At 42.8% G+C, this 21,931-nt stretch overlaps 2 protein-coding genes across 2 annotated transcripts in view; both read right to left on the reverse strand.

The window, feature by feature from the left end:
- Positions 1-728: 728 nt before the first annotated feature.
- LOC132236651 (coiled-coil domain-containing protein 170-like) lies at positions 729-5,848 on the reverse strand. Its single transcript, XM_059699738.1, has 3 exons — positions 5,813-5,848; positions 5,087-5,323; positions 729-2,873 (listed from the first exon to the last, which is right to left on the reverse strand). The coding sequence occupies exons 1-3, from the start codon at positions 5,846-5,848 to the stop codon at positions 2,688-2,690; spliced, it is 459 nt and encodes a 152-aa protein (XP_059555721.1). The 3' UTR covers positions 729-2,687.
- Positions 5,849-6,311: 463 nt separating this feature from the next.
- LOC132236652 (coiled-coil domain-containing protein 170-like) overlaps positions 6,312-21,931 on the reverse strand; it is a 62,669-nt gene continuing 47,049 nt past the window's right edge. The window contains exons 6-9 of the mRNA XM_059699739.1: positions 20,957-21,274; positions 12,107-12,307; positions 9,757-9,930; positions 6,312-6,677 (exon numbers count right to left, since the gene is read on the reverse strand). Coding sequence (XP_059555722.1) covers positions 6,312-6,677; positions 9,757-9,930; positions 12,107-12,307; positions 20,957-21,274 — 1,059 coding nt within the window. The remainder of the gene's footprint in view (positions 6,678-9,756; positions 9,931-12,106; positions 12,308-20,956; positions 21,275-21,931) is intronic.

Consider the following 21,931-nt stretch of genomic DNA (forward strand, 5'->3'; position numbering starts at 1 on the left):
GCCCACCACACCTTGACCTTGAATCACTCGCTGTTCATCTATGAGACAGACTATGAGGTAAAACTGAAATTCAGATAAATCAGATTAACTTTTCTCCCTGAGATACTTCATGCAATTATTTAAATGTCTCAACAATGACCAGAATAATGGCCTCAGTAGCAACTATCGCTCAAGTGTATTTGGTAGGAGACTTTGTGTTAAATATTTTAAAACTCTATTTAGAAAAGTCACATCAACCTAATGCATTTTATTGGACAACATAAAATACACATGAGTATTATGGAAGAACACAGTCTGACACAAGAATGTGAAGCTGGCTGCCAATGCTAGGACAGATGCACCAAGGCAAAGCCAACAGCCAGCAGGCAATTTAACCAGGAAGACATGGCTTTATTAAAGTGATTCTGGATTTGTCCAAAGGACAGTTAATGTGTGCGTGGATTATATACACAGACAGAAGGTATTTTTCTTATCCCATATGATGGTATGCTTTCTATCAGAAATCTGTAAGGGTTATGTTCAGATATTTTTAATTTTTATGTATGTGTTAAAGACTATTGTATATATGTTTGAGTCATATATTGGGAATGTTATATAAATATATATTCAGATAAATGGAATGAATTGTGTATTATAAAGTGCAGTACTAGTAATGATGGACCATTCTGAGCCTCATAGAAATATAGAAATATAGGGTGTCCCCCAAAAACATATATACACACTTTGACTAATTACAAAGGCCATGTTTATTAAAATGCATTTCATTTTCAAAATTAAGCTATCAGCTGTTGAAGTGTGTATACATGTTTTGGAGACATGCTATATAAGTGATGATAAGTCAAACGTGGGAAAACAATATTATAACAGCGTATGTCTTTAAAGTGATGTTGTTAGATGTATTTTTTGAATAGTGTAGAAATAAATTGACAGAGAAAATAAAAAGTTTATTAAAGACTGCATTTGGAGAATGTACAAAATCAGTGTTCCCACCCTCGCCCCTACCACCACCACCGCGACTGCTTCCTGTGGTCTGGGCCACGCAGGGCCTCTCAGCATCCCCATCCTCCAGGCACCCAGAGGTGCAGCCGCCGCCTCCACTATGGCTGAGTGTGGGTCCACAGCAGCAGCCACGCATCTGGACTACATGTGGGGAGCTCCCCGGGGAAACCGAGGCTGCCCTCCTGCCTGCTGCACACAGCTCCTGTCCTCACAGGGCTGGGCAGGCGTGTTTCCTCAGTTGTGAAACACTACTTCATACTATCTTTGTTCATGAAGGAGAAGCCGGCAGAGGCGACCCACCCCTGTGGCCATCCTTGGTCACTCTCCCTCTGTGTGGCCTGTCGTCCAGCCTGCAAGTATCAAACTCATTTCCTCTCATCTAGACTTTTTAAATATATTTTTAAATTAATTTCAGAGAAGAAGGAAGTGGGGGAGAGAGATAGAAACATCAATGATGAGAGTCATTGATCGGCTGCCACCGGCATGCCCCACACTGGGGATCGAGTCCAAAACCTGGGCATGTGCCCTGACTGGGAATTGAACCATGACCTCCTAGTTCATGGATCAATGTTCAACCACTGAGCCACGCCACCTGAGCTAGACTTTTCATTTTCTCTTAATATTTGGCTATAATCTACTTTTCTCTCTCCTTTAATTAGACACCAATGCTTTTCTCAAGGACTGAAAAAAAAAATTGATGTGGCAGAAATATGATAATCACCCAAAAGAGTAACATGTTTTTCTCTTGGAAATTAAAAAAATATATAAATTCCTGAAAAATATCTGTGAAATAGAAATTTAAAAGGAAGGCAGAAAGTGAGAGATATTCATAATAAAATCTGGATTCTGAAAAAGTACGCTCGCTATGACTGTGTTTTATATATTGGTAAATAAAACTGTGTAGGCTGTCTTCATCTTATCGGTTTCATGTTAATGGCTCCATTTTGAAAGTACTGAGATCAGCCCTGTTCAAACATTAAAAAATTACCACCTAATGCAATCTGGCAGCAACATTTGAAAATACATAGGTTTCTTAGAGTACCTCAGACTATGCATGTTTTATCCAAATAAGTAGGTACATTTCTTTTTTAAAGAAATCATATGGATTACACTCATAAACCTTAATTACTTCTGGACTGCAAGTCTTGACTATATGCAGGCAATTGTCACCAAAACACAGGGAGCCAGGAGAAACTGGAGGATGGTGGAGTAGCAGAGAAGACACGGCTTTTGAGTCAACGTAGAGTCCCTCCCGGTTCTGTCACCAACCAACTGCAATCTTGGGTAGGTGACACCCTCTCAGAGCCCCAGAGAGGTCGTAAAATAAAAACATCAAAGCTTCTCTGTGTGGTGGTTATGAGAATTAAGTTGGGTACTAAAGCCCTGAGTCATAAGAGATACTCCATAAGTAGTAATTCTCTACTGACAGTTTTCGTTCTAGATATGCAATCTAGCGGAATTCTTCTGGGTCCCAAAGTGCCAACAAATGAAATACCAGGTGTTTTTAGTGGCGAACATTTATCTACCTTTGAGATTCTTTGTTGTCAATGATGGATTCTCACTCTATCACCAAAGTATAGAATATTCACCTATTGGTCAAATTTCAAAGGTTTGGAGAATTTGTTCAATTGAGCATTGTGTCCCATGCCTTAGCTCCTCAAGAGATCCAGTGTTCAATGAAGAAGTTTTCAGTGGCTTTGCAGGTGCCTGTCTTGCCTGGTAGTCACATCTTTGAGGCCAGCACAGGTGACAAAGTGATGCTGATGGGAATGGATCAGTCTTTCAAGACATTTGATGATTTCATAGTCAGGAAGAGCAAGGCTGGTCATGTTCAAGCCCAGCATCTGGGAAACCACCTCCCTAAAGTCCACCAGCTGGAATATCAAACAGAAACACAGTAACTGAGACAGCAAATGTGTCAACTACTGCTGAGCCAAATGCAACAACAACAAAAAACATGGAAAACCCAGGTGTGCATGAGGCAGGTAAGTGACTTACTCTCATTAACCTTAGTTCTCTCATTTATAAAATAAGAAGGCTAGCCTACTAAATTACCTCTGAAGTCCTTTCAGGCACCAACCTTCAGCAATTTCATAACCACTTTTCTGATGAGCCAATTCATGTGGTATTGGCTACCAAGTCAAGAATCCCAATTAAGCAACCATGAATAAGACTCTGACCTAACTAAGATTTCATTTCTCACTTCCACGGTAGGAATAACTACAGACCTATCTCCCGGGGCTGTTCTGGAACCAAATGAAACGATGGCTGTGTATGTGTTCTGCATACTAGGAGGTGCTTTACAAATGATAGAGTGGTCGTGCCCATGGTCATAAGTCCTTATGCTCTAGAATGCTACTGGCAATGAACCTCTCAAACTAAAGGAAGAACAAATGGCAAGAAAGTTATGAGCTCATGACAACAGAAGGGCTTCTAAATGATACTCAAATCACATCAGACAGATCACCACCATAACACTGGACTCTCTGGAAACCCCTAGTAGTCCATCACACACACACACTGAGGCGGGTAGGGGGAGGACTGGAGACAATGGTGGAAATGTGCCTCACACCCCTTCCAATTCTCATAGACTGGTTGGTGATCCCAGGCTGAAGCAGAAGCAGATAAATCAGGGACAGCTGGGCGATGCCTCACTAGAGGTGCCTTCCATCTTAGGAGAAGTGTGATCTACCCTGAAGACAGATATTACATGCAGATCTGCCTTCCAAACATTCCCACCCTATGCTAGTTCGCTTCCCAGCCTTCTCCCTACGCTGAGTCCAACTTGGGAAACATAACGCTTTCTCCAGCCTTGTCTCCCTGATGAAAAGGTTTCCTTGAAGTTCCCCATCCTTTCAAATATGGCCAAAGCTCTTAATTCTGGAGTGGTTTGACTCGGAGAATGCTCACGCGTCATTTGGCCTTCCTTGACCCTGCCTGACACATGAGCCAGAGCAGAGGCAGCCAGAGAGAAAAATATCCTAGGATCAGAGTCCACTCTGGGCCCCTGGAGCACCAGAGAATGAGATGAAAGCCAAAGCATCGGGGGTCAGGCTGCCCGGGACATGCTTCTTCCCGCCTGACCTCTTGATGTGCTCACCAGATAACACTCTCCTCCTTGGACTGGCGAGCAAATAAGACCTGCTTTATGGTTTACATCTGGGTTTGGTTGGCCTTCAAGTCTGGGTGCCACCATTGGAGATTTGGGACTATTTCCTGCAGCTTATCTCTATGGAGATGAGGTTTATCCTGACCTTCCGAGGCTGAAGCCCTGGTGACCATCAGAAGATGTGGGATGATGCAACCTCCAGAAGCAATCAGCGAGCATCATAAAAACCTCCCCATAACCAGAACCTGGCTTTTCACAGGCTTTCCGTTGCTTTGATAAGAATGTCTTTTTCTTTCCTACAATCTGTGCCATGAAAATAGGAATTATTTTTCTTAGTGGAATAAATCATAATGGTTCTTTTTTTAAAATATATTTTATTGATTTTTTACAGAGAGGGAGAGGGATAGAGAGTTAGAAACATCAATGAGAGAGAAACATCGATCAGCTGCCTCCTGCACACTCCCCACTGGGGATGTGCCCACAACCAAGGTACATGCCCTTGACCGGAATTGAACCTGGGACCCTTGAGTCCGCAGGCTGACGCCCTATCCACTGAGCAAAACCAGTCAGGGCCATAATGGTTCTTTTAATGCCAAAAAAAAAGATGCTAGATGGCAGGCAGAGACGTTGAAGTGATATAGAAAGTTCTGTAAATTGCCTGGCTGGCATGGCTCAGTGGTTGAGCATCAACCTATGAACCAGAGGTCACAGTTCAATTCCCATCAGGGCACATGCACAGATTGTGGGTTCAATCTCCAGTGTGGGGCGTGCAGGAGGCAACCACTCAATGATTCTTATCATTAATGTCTCTATCTCTCTCTCTCCCTTTCCCTTCCTCTCTGAAATCAATAAAAATATTTTTTTTAAAAAAGAATGTTCAGTAAATTGTTTATGAAGAAATGTGTGAATAATAATCAAGCTTTGGAATTGTCCTATCTTTCCTAAGTAGGAAGGTTTCATCACCAGGTGTCTACCCACCTGCTTTTCTCTCTTTTCTGCTTCCTCCAGAGATTTCCTTAGCGTCTTCAATTCGCTGGTCACCACTTCTATCGTGTGCCTGGCCCTCTCCTTGTCCTCCTGGGCCTCATGCTCGGTAGTGTCCAGTTCCGACCTGACGGACATGAGCTTCTTCTCAGCCTTCTCCTTCATCTTCTCCAGTTTGTCTCTGGATTTACTGAGGTCTTCAATGGCTTTGGTCTGTTCCAGAGTTTTAATCTAAGAAGACAAGAGAATGCTGATCTCTCTTGTGTATTTACTTAGAAAAACTGCATAAATAAGTCATGGGTCAATGGAATTCACTGAACTCATAATTTTTCGATGGGTAAGAATAAAATCTTTATATAAACTTTGTCAAACATATGTGCAGGATGAACATGTCTTAAGACAGTTATCGTTTTTAAACAACATATCAGAGTACCATTATTTGGAAAATTAATGAGATAAAATGGGAGGTAGCGTGATTCTGGAGTTGAATATTAAAATGAGGCCTGCTGGTTCTAATATGCAGATTCCATGAGCAACTGGCCCTTTTTGCCCCTCCAATGGGTCACGCCTGGTTTGGATGCTTTAGGAAGAGCACAGTGTCTGCTCTGGGAGTGTTTTACCACAAGGAGGCCCCGCCTCCCATCCCCTGGGCAAGCTGCGTCTCTGCTGTGAGGAAGATCTACAGCAGCACTTTTCTGGGGAAATGTCTTCTGACTTTACCCGTGAGGCGCACTTGCCTGCAAGGAGCCAGGACATCGCGGTCGTCCATATTGGGACGTGCAAGTGATAACATTTAAAATATGATCTGTGCACATGCAGTTACATACTCATGCCATCAAAATATCTGGACCAGATTCTTCCCTTCTTCTCTGTATTCACTGGAAATCGGACACCTCAAATCCAGGCAGAACGTCACCCCATCTATCTACCCTCCTCGCTACCTGATACAGCTCAACTCCCAGAGACCAACATTGCACACCGGCACCTGCCTGACTCTTCTCATTTCTTCCCACGCAAATTTCTACATCATGAAACCCTACAGGATCCCTAAAATCATAGTCGCCCTCATTTTAAAGACGTGTTTTCATTTTCTGGACTTAACATCACCCTGTTTGAGTGACTTTTCCCACAGCAACTACAGCTCTATTTCGAATATGAAAGAGCCACTAACCTGAGCTAAATTGCTGACTTGTGTAATTTTTGCACTTTTCCCACAACTCTAGAAAACCAGCGGAAGGTTTCCTCTTTTTTCTGGCGTGTCCACGGTGGGGCCGGCACTCTTTCGCAGAAGCGTGTACGGTGACCAGCGCAAAGCAACAAGGGAGCGAAGCCGAGCACTTGCCTTAAGCTCATGGGTGTCAGCCAGTTTGGCTTTGAGCTCAGTGTTCGATTCCCGGCACGCGCTCAGGTCCTTCTGCAGCCTCTCCACCTGCTTCTGTAACTTCCGTGTGGCGGCACTGGCCTCGTCCCTCTCCACAGCCAGGCCCGTCCGCAGCCGCTTCTCTTCTTCCAGCTGCGCTATCTTCTGCCGGAGGAGGTTCAAGTGCAGTTCTTTGCTCTCCAGTCTGTCTTTCTGGGTCTTGAGCTGGTTTGCCACAAACAGGAAGTTTTGCATTGAACAGCCAGTAAACATAAATGAATTACTCAGATAATGTTGATCTTTGTCCACACTTCAATAAGCCTCATGGCTAAATCATTTTAAAAAATGGTACTAGATTCCTTCTCCTGATTGCATTTTTATTTCTATCTCTTGAAGAATTAATTTTGTAGCTGCAAAGTATGAGATTGAACAGCCAGAGAAAATGCACAGAGAAATAGGCTCTCAACACCTGACTCCCTCCAACATAATGTTCATCTAATAAAAATGTAAAATTACTGTTAAGACAATGGAAATGAGCCCAGCTGGTGCGGCTCAGTGGTTGAGCATCAACCTATGAACAAGGAGGTCAAGGTCTGGTTCCCATTCAGGGCACATGCTTGGGTTGCGGGCTCGATCCCCGGTGTGGGGCGTGCAGGAGGCAGCCAATCAATGATCCTCTCTCATCATTGATGTTTCTATCTCCCTCTCCCTCTCCCTTCCTCTCTGAAATCACTAAAATATTTTTTTTAAAAAAAACAACTAAAATGGACTTATCAAGGGCAGAATATAGTAAAACAAAGAGACAAAATCCTCTCCAACACCCCACAGCAACTCTACTTGCCCTGGTCTTTCCTGAAAGAAGACAGGGTGCAAATTAGCACCAAAAACCTAGACTGACTCATCTCCATCCCTCAGTATGTGAGTAGTCTAGCTTGCTTTAAAGTTCATATATTTTTAAAGTAAGTGATACCAAGAAACATTGTTTAGAATAAGTGATACCAGGGAAAAAAATTTTTAAATATATTTTATTGATTTTTTTACAGAGAGGAAGGGAGAGGGATAGAGAGTTAGAAACATTGATGAGAGAGAAACATCGACCAGCTGCCTCCTGCACACCCCCGACTGGGGATGTGCTTGCAACCAAGGTACATGCCCTTGACTGGAATCAAACCTGGGACCCTTGAGTCTGCAGGCTGACGCTCTATCCACTGAGCCAAACCGGTTAGGGCAGGAAACATTTTTTAAAGTTTTGTTTATATATTTAAAATCTTAGAAATAAAAGGGACTTGAAGGAAGTTTGAGTTCATCAGTGTCTTTATTACATGCCTGGCCTATACCATCCACAAACCAAGCAGGTCCTGAAACAGCACTTATCATTGACAATTAAACTTGATGAAGGAAATTATAGTGGTTTTTAGAAAAAGATTGTGGGCTCTAAGAGGAGAAAAAAAACCTCGTGGGCTTCACATGTCACAATTAGTGAGTGGACTATTAAGTACAGAAACCTCTTTCATCTGTTACAAAAATTAGGAATGAGAATCATGTAGAATTATAGAATGTTAGAGCTGAGTAACGTCATATTTTTCCTAATTTTTTTTTTAGTCCTCACCTGAGGATATTTTTCCATTGATTTTTAGAAAGAGTGGAAGAGAGAGGGAAAGACAGAGAGAAATATCAATGTGAGAGAAACAAATTGATTGGTTGCCTCCTGCATGAGCCCCTACCAGGGTCCGGGCCAGTACATGTCCTTGACAGGAATTGAACCGGGGACCCTTTGGGCTGCAGGCTCTACCCACTGAGCAAAACCAGCTGGGACACGTTTTCCCCCATTACTGACTGCATTTATTAAGTGTTCAGAGGTGTGAAGAACTAACGGGAATGTGGGCTTGAGTACCTTGCCTAACGGTGACAGCAATGTCCCTGCCCGGAACCCTTGGTAACACGGCCCTTTCAATATTTCTCTAACTAACCTCCCTTCCTGGAGCTTCCTCATGTTGAAGTCCACTCTATTGCAAATTTACACTAGCAAGTTCTGTGCACACGTAATTTTAATAATTACACAAGACTTAAGAAAAAATGGTATTAGATATTGACAAAAAATTCAGTTATCTGAGGGAAACTTCAGAAAAAATTGTAGCTCCATTCAATGTCTCTGATGGTAACAGGGGTTGTCTCCTTTCTTTTTAAAATATTCCCAAAGATACAGTACGTGGAGAGGAGGTCAAATGTAAATAGAGCATCTTCTATGAGCCAAGCGTTCAAAATGCTATTTATTAGAAATGTACAGCCTCCTGAAGGAGGTGCTGTCCCATCTTCGGTATGAGGAGAGGGAGAGAGGAATGCAGTTTCCCAAGGTCACAGAGCTTGGCGGAGCCAAACTGGGAACCCAGATGGGACTCATTACATGGCCTGCGCACTGTAACTCTGCCACAGGATTTTCCCCTAAGAACTATTATAAGGATACATTTGTGTTTTCCTTTTTCCTTCCCCAATGCCAATAATTACATAACTAATAATTATATTTTTATCCTCTTCATGCATTCATTTATTTAGTCTAAACTGTTTCTAACTGTCCCTTTGAGTGAATGAAAATCTCTTCTCTCTACGTTCTAGTCTAATAGAGCTTTTACAAACGCAGAGACTGCTAACTGTTCCCCAATTCTCCTCTCCCATAGTTATAGAAACAGCACGTTTTTCAGCTAGGTAAATGGCTAGCCAGAGTAAAGATTACTGTTTCAAGCCTCCCTTGCAGCTAGCTTTAACCATCAGAACATATTCCATGGGACATAAACACAAGCTCATGGAGCAATTTCTGGGAACCTCCTTTAAGACAGCTCATGTCTGCTCTTTTGCATCCCTCTCCTGCATCCCTTCCTTCTCCAACTTCCCTGCTGGAACACAGATATAATATTTCTAAAAACTATTTTTAACCATGAGGATAAGGACCACCCTAGGGATGGGTGACCAATGAGCTTAAATGAGCTGGGTTCCTTCAAAACTTCACAGAGCTGAGCTGTCACACTAGCCCTAAGCTGCCTACTTCCAGGAATTCATGCAACAGAAGAAAAACAAAACACTTCTACTTGTTTAAGCCACTGTTATTTTGGGTCTTTATTACTCATAGTCTAACATAACCTTAGGTGATACCTGCCATCACTCAGACTTGAAACAGATTCTAAACACATATTATTATAGTCATGTTTCCTGGCCACATTGGTAATACGGTAGCAGTAAGTTATATTTCAATATTAAAGTTTCACAGATATTCATTCTCTCAACATTGGCAAGTTTCCACCTCTCCTACCTTTCTCTGTAAATTGTGGGCGATGGTCTTATTTTCAATGACGGCATTGCTCTCGAGGCGTACCAGCTGCTCTGCACGAGCTAAAACTACATCTAGCCGCATGTCAAAACCAAGTTCAGCAGCCATCTGGTCCAATTTCATTTTCTCTGAGAGCTGGTCCAGAAATTTAAGATACTACACCCAAGAACAAAAATGAAAATGGGACACAAAAATAAAGTTAACAGGTGATCTCACACAATCCTCCCCTTTCTCCCAAATTTACAGGTAGTTCTCATTAAACCCAGTAGGAACCTGGCCCCCCAACACCAAAGTTTGGTAATGAATTCCTGACCTACCCTGCCAGCTCCATGTCCTGCTCCTTGACCATATTCTCTTGACTCTCCTGGTCAGTGACCTTGATGTTCAATCTAATATTATACACTCTTCTTAACCTTGCCATATGACAGATTTGCATGCTTCCAGCTATTTCTCCATCTCTCTGCTTTGCTACATGCTGCTGCCACCATGCCCCTGCTAGGCTAATCCAGCCCCAGGCATCCACCCATCCAGACCTTCCATGGAGATGTTTCCCACCCTATGTGGCCCAGGCCTCAAAAGTGGAAAATGAGGACTTAACCAGTTGCCACAACACTCTCTATACAAACAACCTTTGGACAACATTTTTGCTTAGAGAAAATGTATTTAAGAGTTGTTAATGTATCATATAGTTAAAGGAACAACACTCCAAAATGGAGTTGTTATCAGGAAAGTCGAAGTTCACATTTTATTCATTTTTAAAAAATATATATTTTATTGATTTTTTACAGAGAAGAAGGGAAAGGGATAGAGAGTTAGAAATATCAACGAGAGAGAAACATCAATCAGCTGCCTCCTGCACTCCCCCTACTGGGGATGTGCCCACAACCAAGGTACATGCCCTTGACCAGAATCGAACCTGGGACAGTTCAGTCAGCAGGCCAATGCTCTATCCACTGAGCCAAACCAGGTAGGGCAAAGTTCACATTTTAACAGGTTAAAATGACAATGTTCTGGGACCTTCCTCCACTTGATTTCTGTGGCTCAGCTGGCCATGCCAGATGTAGCGTAATGTCTACTAAGTACTTGCTGGATAACCAGATCGATCAATGTGCTTTCTGTGTCATCATTCCATGATTTGGGTTCCATCTTTGAGATTTTTTTCTCATGGCAATAACTCGGGCAATTTCATGTATAAATAAATACAAATTCCTGACAACTGAAGCAATCCATTGCTTTTTTAATCCTCACCCAAGTATATGTTTATTGATTTTAGAGAAAGAGGGAGAGAGGAAAGGAGGGAGGGAGGGAGGGAGGGAGGGGAGGAGGGAGGGAGGGAGGGAGGAAGGGAGGGAAGGAGGGAGGGAGGGAGGGAGGGAAGGAAAACATCCATGTGATAAAGAAACATGCCCTGAGCAGGAATCAAACCTGCAACCTATTATCTTCTAATCTGAACTTTCTAAGAATCCCAACTGGGCTCCCTACCTTTAGTGTCTGGAACTTCAGAGCCATTCTGCCTTCAGAAAACCTTTGTCTTTTCCTCAAAACCCTTTTATGCCTCCCCATTACCTATAGGATAAAGCCTCCAGTAATGAGCTTGACCTACCTCAATTATCCCTACCTGCCTCCAGAGCCACCTCCCACCTTTGGCCTCACCCAGTCTCTTTGTGCCTCATTCATCTTCTAAACAGTCCTATTACACCTCCCTTCCTTCATCCCTCCTGCTGTTCCCTCTGCCTCAGGTCCCTTCCCCACTCTTCTGCCGGACAAATTCCTACCTGTTCTTTAAAGCCCCTCACATATGTCACCTGTGGAATCTGCCCCTTCTCCCCACTAAAATGCTACTTACCCTTCAATGATCAACTCAACTATAGTCTCCCTGTAAAATCATCCCTTTATACAGAAGCTATCACTCTTTCCACTGGGCTCCTGCTGCTCTTTCTTAATCAGTACCCCTGTTATACACTTATAGTCTTTAGTACAGCAAATTATTTGAATGACTGGCTCCTCTATTGAATTATGAGCCATTTAAGATGAATCGTGAGTTATGCATTCATACCTTACCCTCCAAGCCTTCAGCATCTCATATATAACAGCTGTCCAATATATTCGTTAAGTTTAATTAGATATAATTGAATGATTAGATTTCATTTGAATCAAGGAAGTGCCAAACAATAGGAAGAGACTTCAAAACAATACCCATTGTTCCTTGAAATTTACTCATGATTCAGAGCGTAACCATCTATCGAATTGCTGCAAAACTCAGAATAATTTCAGGTAAAATACTACAGTGCAACAGATGTATCCACCCATGGACATGCCCTCCGGTTATTACCTTTTGCTTCTCAAAACTCAGGTTGTCTCGCAAAACATCTCCGGACACCAGCTCCCCCTCCAGGTGTGTCAGCTGACCCTGAAGGGCCTCCAGCTTGTGCTCAGCTTTCTGAGCTCTCTGCAGGGCTTTCTGGTGAAACCCAGACTCATTTTCCAACTGTTTAACAAGCTCAGATATTTGGGCTTCAAGCTGGGAAACCATCTGGAAACAAACAAAACAAGAATAAGCCTTGTTTTCAATGCGCTGAAGTGTTAAAATCTACTGCTCAGTGCAAACAGCATATTATTTATATCAACATCATCCAGATTCTTCAGAAAAATGGATTAAGAAATAGGTAATTTGAAATAAATCTGTATCCATTACCTAATAAAATATTTTTGATTGGCCTTTTTAATTTTTATCTCATTCCTCAAATAAGTTACTCCATAAATGTTTATGGATAACATTTACTTACCCCTAAAACTGCCATTAATTTAGGAATCTTAAAGCTTAGTTGGAAAAAGAGTTCAGACAGATAGTACTTTTAAAACCTATACAAGTGTCAAAAAAAAAACTATATAAGTATCATTCTTCTTCTACCATCTGTAGTGGTTTAAAGACTATGCAGTGAGTTCATCTTGATAAGCAACCTTGAGAAGTTATCAGTGAATTCAAGAGCACAAAGCTACAGGGTGGGGCAAAAGTAGATTGACAGGTGTTCATATGGGAAAGAATACAATAAGTGAAAATAAAATACGAGAATAAACTCTGTTTCATGTACTCACAACTGGAAACCCACTTGTGCCCCACCCTGCATTGCTTCAAGCTCCTTCTCCATTTTCTATTGAGTACGGTTACTCCTTCACTAACCGTCAGTGGTGCTGCCTCTGGGCTACACAGTTATGGGGCAATGTTATCGTCTGAACATGTGAAAGGTCAAAATTATTTTAATATGGTGATTCTGCATAGGATCAATGGCAGTGTACAAGCAGGCAGGACATAAGGTGACTGCTTCCCTGCTGAATGCCCCAAGACTCGCACGACCCCTCACTTGCCCAGTGCTTCCACCCTTCTGTGAAGTTGCTCTCTTTGTCCTGACCTTCCCTTAAACCAAGAACATAAGTTTACCAAAGACCGCAGGTTGGATGTGAGGGCGATCTGGCTGCAACATCTGTTACCCCATTGATCGCCAGGGTTGATTCGGCTGATCTGGCTGGCTAGGCGGGTGTCCCCCTCCTCCCTCACCGATCCATGTGCGTCCCGTCCCTCCGGAAGCTGCGCACTGGGTCGAAGAGGACGACCCCCCACACACACACTCCCCCCCCCCCCCCCCCCCCGCCCCAGGAGAGGACCAGTCTTCGGTCAAGGGTATACGAGTAGCTGCGCTACCTTGCTAGAACCTCCAAACAAGCTCTCAAAGACCGCAGGTATACTTTGAGAAACTCAAATTGATTCTTGCAAATCCAGTTTTCATAAAACGTTGAATTCAATAAAAACACCCAGTGTGAGTGATAAATTTTGTTTTGATGGTTTTGATGGTTTGTTTTCGAAAAGGAGAGGGGGGAAAGTAGTAGATATTTACATAATAGTACCATTCTCACAGAAATTGAAATATCTTGGTTTCAGATTTACTGCTTTCGTTTAAAAAAAAACAACAAAAAAAAAACTTCTGTTTGTCTATCTATAAACAACCATGCTTAAAGGCAAGAAGAAATTAAAACTGTGTTAAATATTTTGAAACAATCAGATTTGTTCTGAGTTACCCTCAGAGCTTAAGCTGAGGATCAATAGTTATAAATCAGAAAAAGAATTCACTTCAATGTAAGAAAAAAAATTTTCCCTGGTCCCTATAATTATAAAGTAATGCATACCCATTGTAAAAGATCCATTCAGAACAAAAAAAAACCACATAAATCAGCCAAAAAAATAATCCCCGTGATCTCACTGCCCAGAGATAGCAATTATTAATATTTTCAAATAACTTATTGCATGCACTGTTTAAATATCATCGAGATGACACTATATTTGCCATTTTATCTTTTTGCTTTTACCTCACACTTTAAGCAACTTTCCATGTCAGCTAGTAGACTCCCAGTTGCTGGAGGTGGCCAGAAGTTGGCCAATCATTAGTTAAGAATGTGCTGGGGTGGGTTAAAGTGCTCTAATCAGAAATGATAGACTACTTGACCTCTAAACTCTTTAATCCTGTACGTCTATCGTTTTCAAGGTCCCAGGGCTGTTTCCATTAATTCTAGACCTCTGAGGGTGCTGGAAATCAAATATTTATGGCAAGCTGCTCAATGCCACATCCAAGGAATTATATTTCCCAAGGAAATTTCAAATTTCATTACAGAATATGAGACTCTGAGAACCATCATTTCATATTTCCCATCCTAACTAATGATAGATCTGATCTTAATGCAAGAGAAAGGTATGCTTGTCTTGGTACAACATACCAAGTACAACCTACAAAACAATGGCCATCAACATCGTCCCCAAGATACTGCCTCCTGGGGACTGTTTAATGATATCATATTATACAGCACATTCCTATGCAACAGAAAATGTGGTTCCACATTTATCTTCATGTGGGAAATGAGTCTTTCTACCTGAAGATCATTCAACACTTCTCCTATCCCACAGAAACACAGAAAACCTCAACTGGAGAGATGGGAAACTGAGTGATCACTTAGCCACAGTCAGCACACTTCCATAGAAATCAATCCGTAAAGACTCCAGTTCGAAGATGACACATTGAACAACTGCAGGAAGCTAGACTGAGGAAGTAATACTGACCCTGAAGGAAGAAGCAGACATCCTAATGTAGACCAGACTGTGGGACAGGGACTTAGGTGTCCGATCGTCCTGGTTTCAAATTCCAACTCTACTACTTGCCAGTGTGTTAACCAAAGCAAGTAATTAACCTCTTTGAAATGTACAGACTTTGTTATGATAATTAGGTGAGATCATTTAGATCATTTGAGTAGCACGGTATTTACACTCAATTGAAGTTCACCACACCGCATACATTTTTACCATCAGTATCACTCCTGCAGTATGTTGTTTCAGTCAGTGCTATGCTTTTGTCATACAGAGTTCAAGGGGCCTTTTGGGAAGTGTCCTGTGTCCTACGTCATGTTTCTCTACTTATTTTCAGCCCACAAAGCCTGAAGTCTTTCTAAAAAGGACAAATAAGGGACAAGCATGTTGAATCAAAGGTGAGAGGGACTGCGCTGAATCCTTACCCTGTGTGAACCCAAGAGTGTCCCATGGACCTTGAAGACTCAGCAGAGTAGAACTTGTAAAACCACCAGGATGTCGATGGTGAACTGTGCAGATCCACCAGCTGCCCTCTCAAGGTTCCGGTGTCCAGAGAGGATCAAACAGCTGAGAACCTCCCCATACTCCATGCATCAGAACTCGGCTTCATAAGCTTACTGAGGTCTCAGTGGATACACTACCAAGTTTTTTCAGAGCTAAATTTACATAAAAGTATCTAATAAATGAATGTTCCAATCTGACTCCATTCTTGGGAACATCAGATGCCAGTGCTTGGATGAACATAGATGTCCCACCGAAACTGGTGGTATGATTTCCACACCAAGAAGTCTGAAGATTCACGAAGCATTTCTTTCTCTCTTTTTCTTAATATCGACTATTAATATACCCCTGATAGTCTATGGGACAGAATGTGCCATGGATTTCGGCACTAGATAAAGGTAGGGAATGGGGGGAGGGAAGGGGGGGATGTAATAAAGAATACCTACCTCAATTGTTTTTAAACAAAAAAGGACACTGAAGTAAACCACACTTCAAACCCAAGCAGCTTGATTTTTGGAAGGGAAGTAATAATGCCCTAAAGAATTAATTCACTTCCCAAGGACAAGTTGTTGTTGATTTCACCAAAGAGGTTCTTTTGCACTAAGTTTGAGCCAAATGGAAACACGAGAGCTCTAAACTGGAGAAGGAGCCACTTGAGTCACTTAAGGACCAGTGCCTTTTGGACTTAAATGACTCTTCTGATTATTCAAGTTATTCACTTAAGAAATATATAAAATAAGTTATCAGGAGCCAGGTGGAACATCTATCAAATTCTCCTTCCTTCCTGTCAGTATGTGTGGCTGACACTATTGACTACCTAATCCTTTAGTTGACTAACTTTTGTTATGGGGTAAATTAGGTCCCCCAAAAAGAGGTATGTTGAAGTCCCCCAGTACCTCAGACTTTATTTGGAAATGGAGTCTCTTTTTTATTTAAATTTTTTATTGTTTGAAGTGTTACATGAGTCTTCTTTTCCCCCCATTGAAATGGAGTCTTTACAGAGATAATCAAGTTAAAATGAGGTCATTAGGGTGGTCCCTAGTCCAATGTGACTCATATCCTTATGTAAAGGGGAAGTTTGGACACAGAGACACATACTAATAAAAGGAAAATGATGTGAAAACAGAGAGAACAAGCCAAGTGGTAGCTGAGGCTGCCAGAAGCCAGGCGAGAGGCATGGGGCAGATTCCCTACCACACCCTCAGAAGAAACCAATCCTGCTGACGGCTTGATTTGGGACTTCTAGTCTCCAGGGCTGTGAGACAATACACTTCTATTGTCTAAGATCTTCCTTCTCCAGTTCATGGTACTTTGTTACAGCTATCCTAGGATATTAATACACTCTAGGGCAACGGTTCTCAACCTGCGGGTCGCGACGCTTTTGGCGGTCGAATGACCCTTTCACAGGGGTCACCTAAGACCATCCTGCATATCAAATATTTACATTATGATTCATAACAGTAGCAACATTACAGTGATGAAGTAGCAACAAAAATAATTTTATGGTTGGGTCACAACATGAGGAACTATATTTAAAGGGCCAGAAGGTTGAGAACCACTGCTCTAGGGGCTGGGAGAGCCCAAATCCCTATCTGTTCATTCTTCCCAGTGCCCTGTAGCCAGGGGTGACTATGTGACACACTTTTGGACAATGAAAGGCCAATGGGAGTCTGTGGAAGCTTCTTGGTAAATGTTTGCTCAGGAGACTTGAAGGCTAAGAACAGCGCAGAATGATGAGCTCAGGAGGGGGCGTGTGGACTTGTGGGACACACCTCAGGTCCTTCGGGACACGGGCTGGGTCCCCGCAGCTCTCACAGAGCTGTCCGACCAAGATGCACGCCAATGGGGAAAACAGAGCCTTACGTGTACATAAAGCAGGACAGAAGAGCTTGGTCTAGATCAGTGGTTCTCAACCTTCCTAATGCCGCAACCCTTTAATACAGTTCCTCATGTTGTGGTGACCCCCAATTTCATTGTTACAAATTGAACATAATTAAAGCATAGTGATTAATCACAAAAGCAATATGTAATTACATATGTGTTTTCCGATGGTCTTAGGCAACCCCTGCCAAAGGGGTCACGACCCAAAGGTTGAGAACCGCTGGTCTAGATAAATGTTTGTGAGCCTCTATTAATTTATCTTTAATTTAGGAAATGACATGGAAATCAATCACAGTCATAATTCTCATGCAGATGATTAACCAGTGAGGCAACATCTAAAAGGGAGACAAAAATTTTGGCCTCCCCCTATGTCCGTAGCAGCACAATTTACAATAGCTAAGATTTGGAAACAGCCTACGTGCCCATCAGCAGATGAGTGAATAAAAAAATAAAACTATGGCCAAAGCCGGTTTGAATCAGTGGATAGAGCGTCAGCCTGGGGACTGAAGGGTCCCAGGTTCGATTCCGGTCAGGGGCATGTGCCTGGGTTGCGGGCACATCCCCAGTAGGGAGTGTGCAGGAGGCAGCTGATCGATGTTTCTCTCTCATTGATGTTTCTGACTCTCTATCTCTCTCCCTTCCTCTCTGTAAAAAATCAATAAAATATATTTAAAAAAAATTATGGTACAGCTACACAATGGACACTATGTGGCAATAAAAAAGGAAGAACTCTTACCATTTACTGCAGCATGGATGGACTTGAAGAATATTATGCTAAGCCAAATAAGCCAGTCAGAGAAAGATAAGTATCACATGATCTCACTCATATGTGGAATCTAATGAACCAAATAAACTAATGATCAAAAATAGACTCAGAGATATAGAAGCATGAACAAACTGTTGAACCTCAGAGGGAAGGCAGGGGAGGGTGGGTTGGAAGAGATCAACCAATGAACTTGTATGCATATATGCATAACCCAGGGACACAGATAATGCGGTGGTGAGGGGGTGGTGAGGGTCTGGCGAGGAGAGGGGGAGTGGGCTGGAAGAGGTTAATGGGAGGGGGGAGGACCTATGTAATACTTTCAACAATAAAGATTTTTCTTTTTTAATTTGGCCTCAAAATTCTAAACTAAAACCTGAAAATGTCGCAACTTTCTGTCATTGTGCAAGACGTCATTTCAAAAACACGTGTTACGAGTGTCCTGAAATTTCAAGGCTAAATAACATCTAAATACTCATGTAGAAATCCTGGAAATGGACAGTAGAATGTTTCTTTAAAAGAGTGGTTTTCAAGGGGGGGGGGGTAAGTTCACCCCCCCTCCAGGGGCACATGGCAATGTCTGGACACATGTTTGGTTGTCACAAGCTGTGGAAAAAGAAATGTGAGTGGTATCTAGTGGGGAGAAGTCCAGAGCTGCTGCTGACCATCCTACAGGGCACAAAATGGCCCCCAAACAAACGACCGCCCAGCCCCAAATTTCAACAGTGCCCACGCTGAGGAAGTCTGCTCCCTAAGATATAGTAACGCTTTCAAAAAAGAATATTAGATTTTGCTATAAGCATGAAAGCAAGGAACAATAGAAATGGCTGCTTGAAAAAGCGTGGGTGGTGTCCTGATGAGAATTGCAAATAACGCAGAGTAGGAATGAAGAGCAAAGAGGTAAACAAGAAAAGCAGGAGGCGACCCGGAGTGGAGAGCCCCGCCAGAGCCCAGCCTGAGCCCGCCGTGGACCTCCCCGTGGGGGTCACTCAATTTTTGACTGTATTTGACCACGGCAGCTGGCAGGGTATGCCGCCTCCCAACAAACACATTCATCCATTTGTACGGCTCCCGCTATTCAGAAACATCTCTAAGACAATATATGAAACCCATTTTCTCCTGATTTTACTTGAAGATGAGTCACACAAGAGGCTGGCTATATGCTTGATTTCAGGCTTTTAAGTGGGGAGAGCGGCTACTTAAAAAAAATTACAGGGTGGGAAAGGCAGACAAAGGCACTAAGGACACTGCATCATTGTAATTGTTATGGGAAGTGGGGGAAGGCCATCCAGCCTAACCAGTTTACACCGTTTTGCTTTACAAAATAAACATATACATTATGCTGACAATTTTGTGCCACATTTCACATGCTGGAATTAAAACAGCTTCTGAGAACATTTGGGGAAATAGCAGAGGGAAGCAATAAAATGAAATGGCAAAGAACCATTAGCTATTGAAGTCCATCTATTACTATTCAAGGTAAATAGCCTAATGAAGTCCTTCTTTCTCAGTTCTGTAAATAACTTCCTTCCCCCATCTAGGGCCTATCTGTGTACTGAATCACAAGGAAAACGGGGTTCCTCTCACAGACCCACACTTCTTACAAGGACGAGCACTTGATATCCACAAAGAGGAGAACCCCATACTGGACAAAGCGGTCACGGGGGTTGCTCCTAGAGCACACGTGAATGCTACGGAATTCTTGAAGGGGATTTAAAATGCTATATTGCTAGAGGAGATTGCTAGTGCAGCCATGAACTCTGAGTTAACGATCACTCTAAGGTGTTCGGGAACATTAAGAAATGGACATGCGCATTGTCTCCTTTTGACCACGCCTGTAAATACTAGTAGAAGAAACAGTTCCTAATGGAAGTACACATAGAGTTTGGGTATGACTCACTTTAAACCTCATTAATTAGAACTTCAATCATTTGCACTGGATGATAACTTAGAGTTGGGCTGAAGTTGACTAAGCAAAGCTTTACAGAACGTGAGATTTATTAATAGTATAAACAAGATAACAAAATTAAATAAGCTCCAGTCATAGGTGCGAATCAAATCATTTTTCTCCACTTGTTACAAAGGTCCCCTAAAAGGCTGTTTGAGGCACCTCCACATTAGCAAAAGGAGGAGCGAAGGAGGGAGAGGGGGAGAAGCAGGGGCAGCAACAGTGCACATTTATTGTTGCTACTTGTCACACGGCGTGTGAAGGACATAACAACAACTTGTTTTGCATTAAGCACTGGCAGTAAACAACCACCTTATGAGACAGGTACTTAGAGATCTAGGAATGCTTACTTGCAATTCCAAAATCCAAAACGATCTGAAACCTGGCAGCCTTTCTGTAACTCATTTACCGATAAAGCTTGGACAGCCCCGATTTGGCAGCAAGCCCTGGCCCGAGGTGACAAGAGACTCTGCATGAGCTGGGAGGGCCGCACGTGGAGGGGCTGCTCACGGGTGTCACTGCAGAACGATGCGTGTGGTAGATTACAGGGCCTGTCCCTGGCCCCACCGAGGGGGGCTGTGGCAGACTGCCTCCTCTATCGCCTTTCTAAACTCCGAAAAATTCTGAATTCAAAAACACATTGGACCCCAGGGGCTTCAGATAAGCGGTGTGGACTGTGCTGTCCCTGTACTGAAGGTGAGTGAACACAATCTCCCAGGCCATACTCTGCGGAACCTGCCCCAGGTCACACCTGGAGGGAAGGAGTGTGCGGCAGAGACAGGACCCACAACGTAGTCAGCAGTTGCGTGAGTGACTCTCCAGGCTTGGTAAGTACGATACATCATTGAAAGTTAGAAATTGAAACCACGTTTAAATGATACCTTTCACTCACTCAGTTAACGCAGTTACTGAGGATGCGAAGTGAATGAGTGCACTGTCCTGGAGAGGCCTCACTCACCCTTTTCTGGCTCTCTTCCTGGCTGTCCATTTCTCGAATCTTCTCCAGAATGGCCTCCTCTGTGGACCCAATCATGCCCAAGCTGCCCCTAAGGAGGTCTGCAATTTTCTCCCTAAACGAGGTGTGCTGGCTTTGCGAGGCTGCGGCCGCCTCCAGACTGGCCTTCAAACTTCTCTCCAACTCGCAAGAGTCTTTCTTCAAGAGGCTCAGCTGCTGCTTCGAAGCATCCCAGGCCCGCTGGCCTGCAAGCAGCCTTTCTCGGAAGATCTGAACTTCCCTTTCCAGAGCTTCCTTTGCCTCTACAGCACTGAGCAAGTCCTAAGACAATGACATAGAGTGAGAACAAAAACATTAGCGGCCAATGGGAGGCACCTACGCTAGATTTTTAAGGATTCGGGGTTTAATCCTCATTCCATTTTAAAATCGAAATCATCTCTTCAGAAAGTTATTAAATTGTAAAGGCTATGTCAGGTAAATTTAGGTGTCTAAAAAAGAGAAGAGATATATGCCCTAGTCAGGTAGCTTAATTGGTTAGAGTGTCATCCCCATATATCAAGGTTACAGACTTGATACCTGGTCTGGGCACATACAAGAAGCAACCAATGAATGCATAAATAAGGGGAACAATAAATCAATGTTTCTCTCTCTCTCTCTCTCTCTCTCTCTCTCTCTCTCAAATGAATCAATAAATTTAAAAAAATCTTTTAATATATTTTTATTGATTTCAGAGAGGAAGGGAGAGGGAGAGAGAGATAGAAACATCAATATTGAGAGAGAATCACTGATTGGCTGCCACCTGCATGCCCCCTACTGGGGACTGAGCCCACAACTCAGGCACGTTTCCTGACTAGGAATCTAACCTTGACCTCCTGGTTCATAGGTCGATGCTCAACCACTGAGCCATGCTGGCCGGGCAACAAATAAAATTTTTTTAAAGATAAGAGATATAAATCAGGGCTAAGAAAAAAATAAAAT

This window comes from Myotis daubentonii, chromosome 6, assembly GCF_963259705.1.
Source record: "Myotis daubentonii chromosome 6, mMyoDau2.1, whole genome shotgun sequence".
In the NCBI taxonomy this organism is placed as follows: Eukaryota; Metazoa; Chordata; class Mammalia; order Chiroptera; family Vespertilionidae; genus Myotis; species Myotis daubentonii.

Coding starts and splice junctions, on each gene's coding strand:
- LOC132236651 (XM_059699738.1), bottom strand. CDS start 5,848: ATGTCCTGGCTCCTTGCAGGCAAGTGCGCCTCACGG. Junction 5,324..5,812: donor CAGGCAAGTGCGCCTCACGG/GTAAAGTCAGAA, acceptor TTGTCTTCTTAG/ATTAAAACTCTGGAACAGAC. Junction 2,874..5,086: donor CAGAAAAGAGAGAAAAGCAG/GTGGGTAGACAC, acceptor TTGATATTCCAG/CTGGTGGACTTTAGGGAGGT.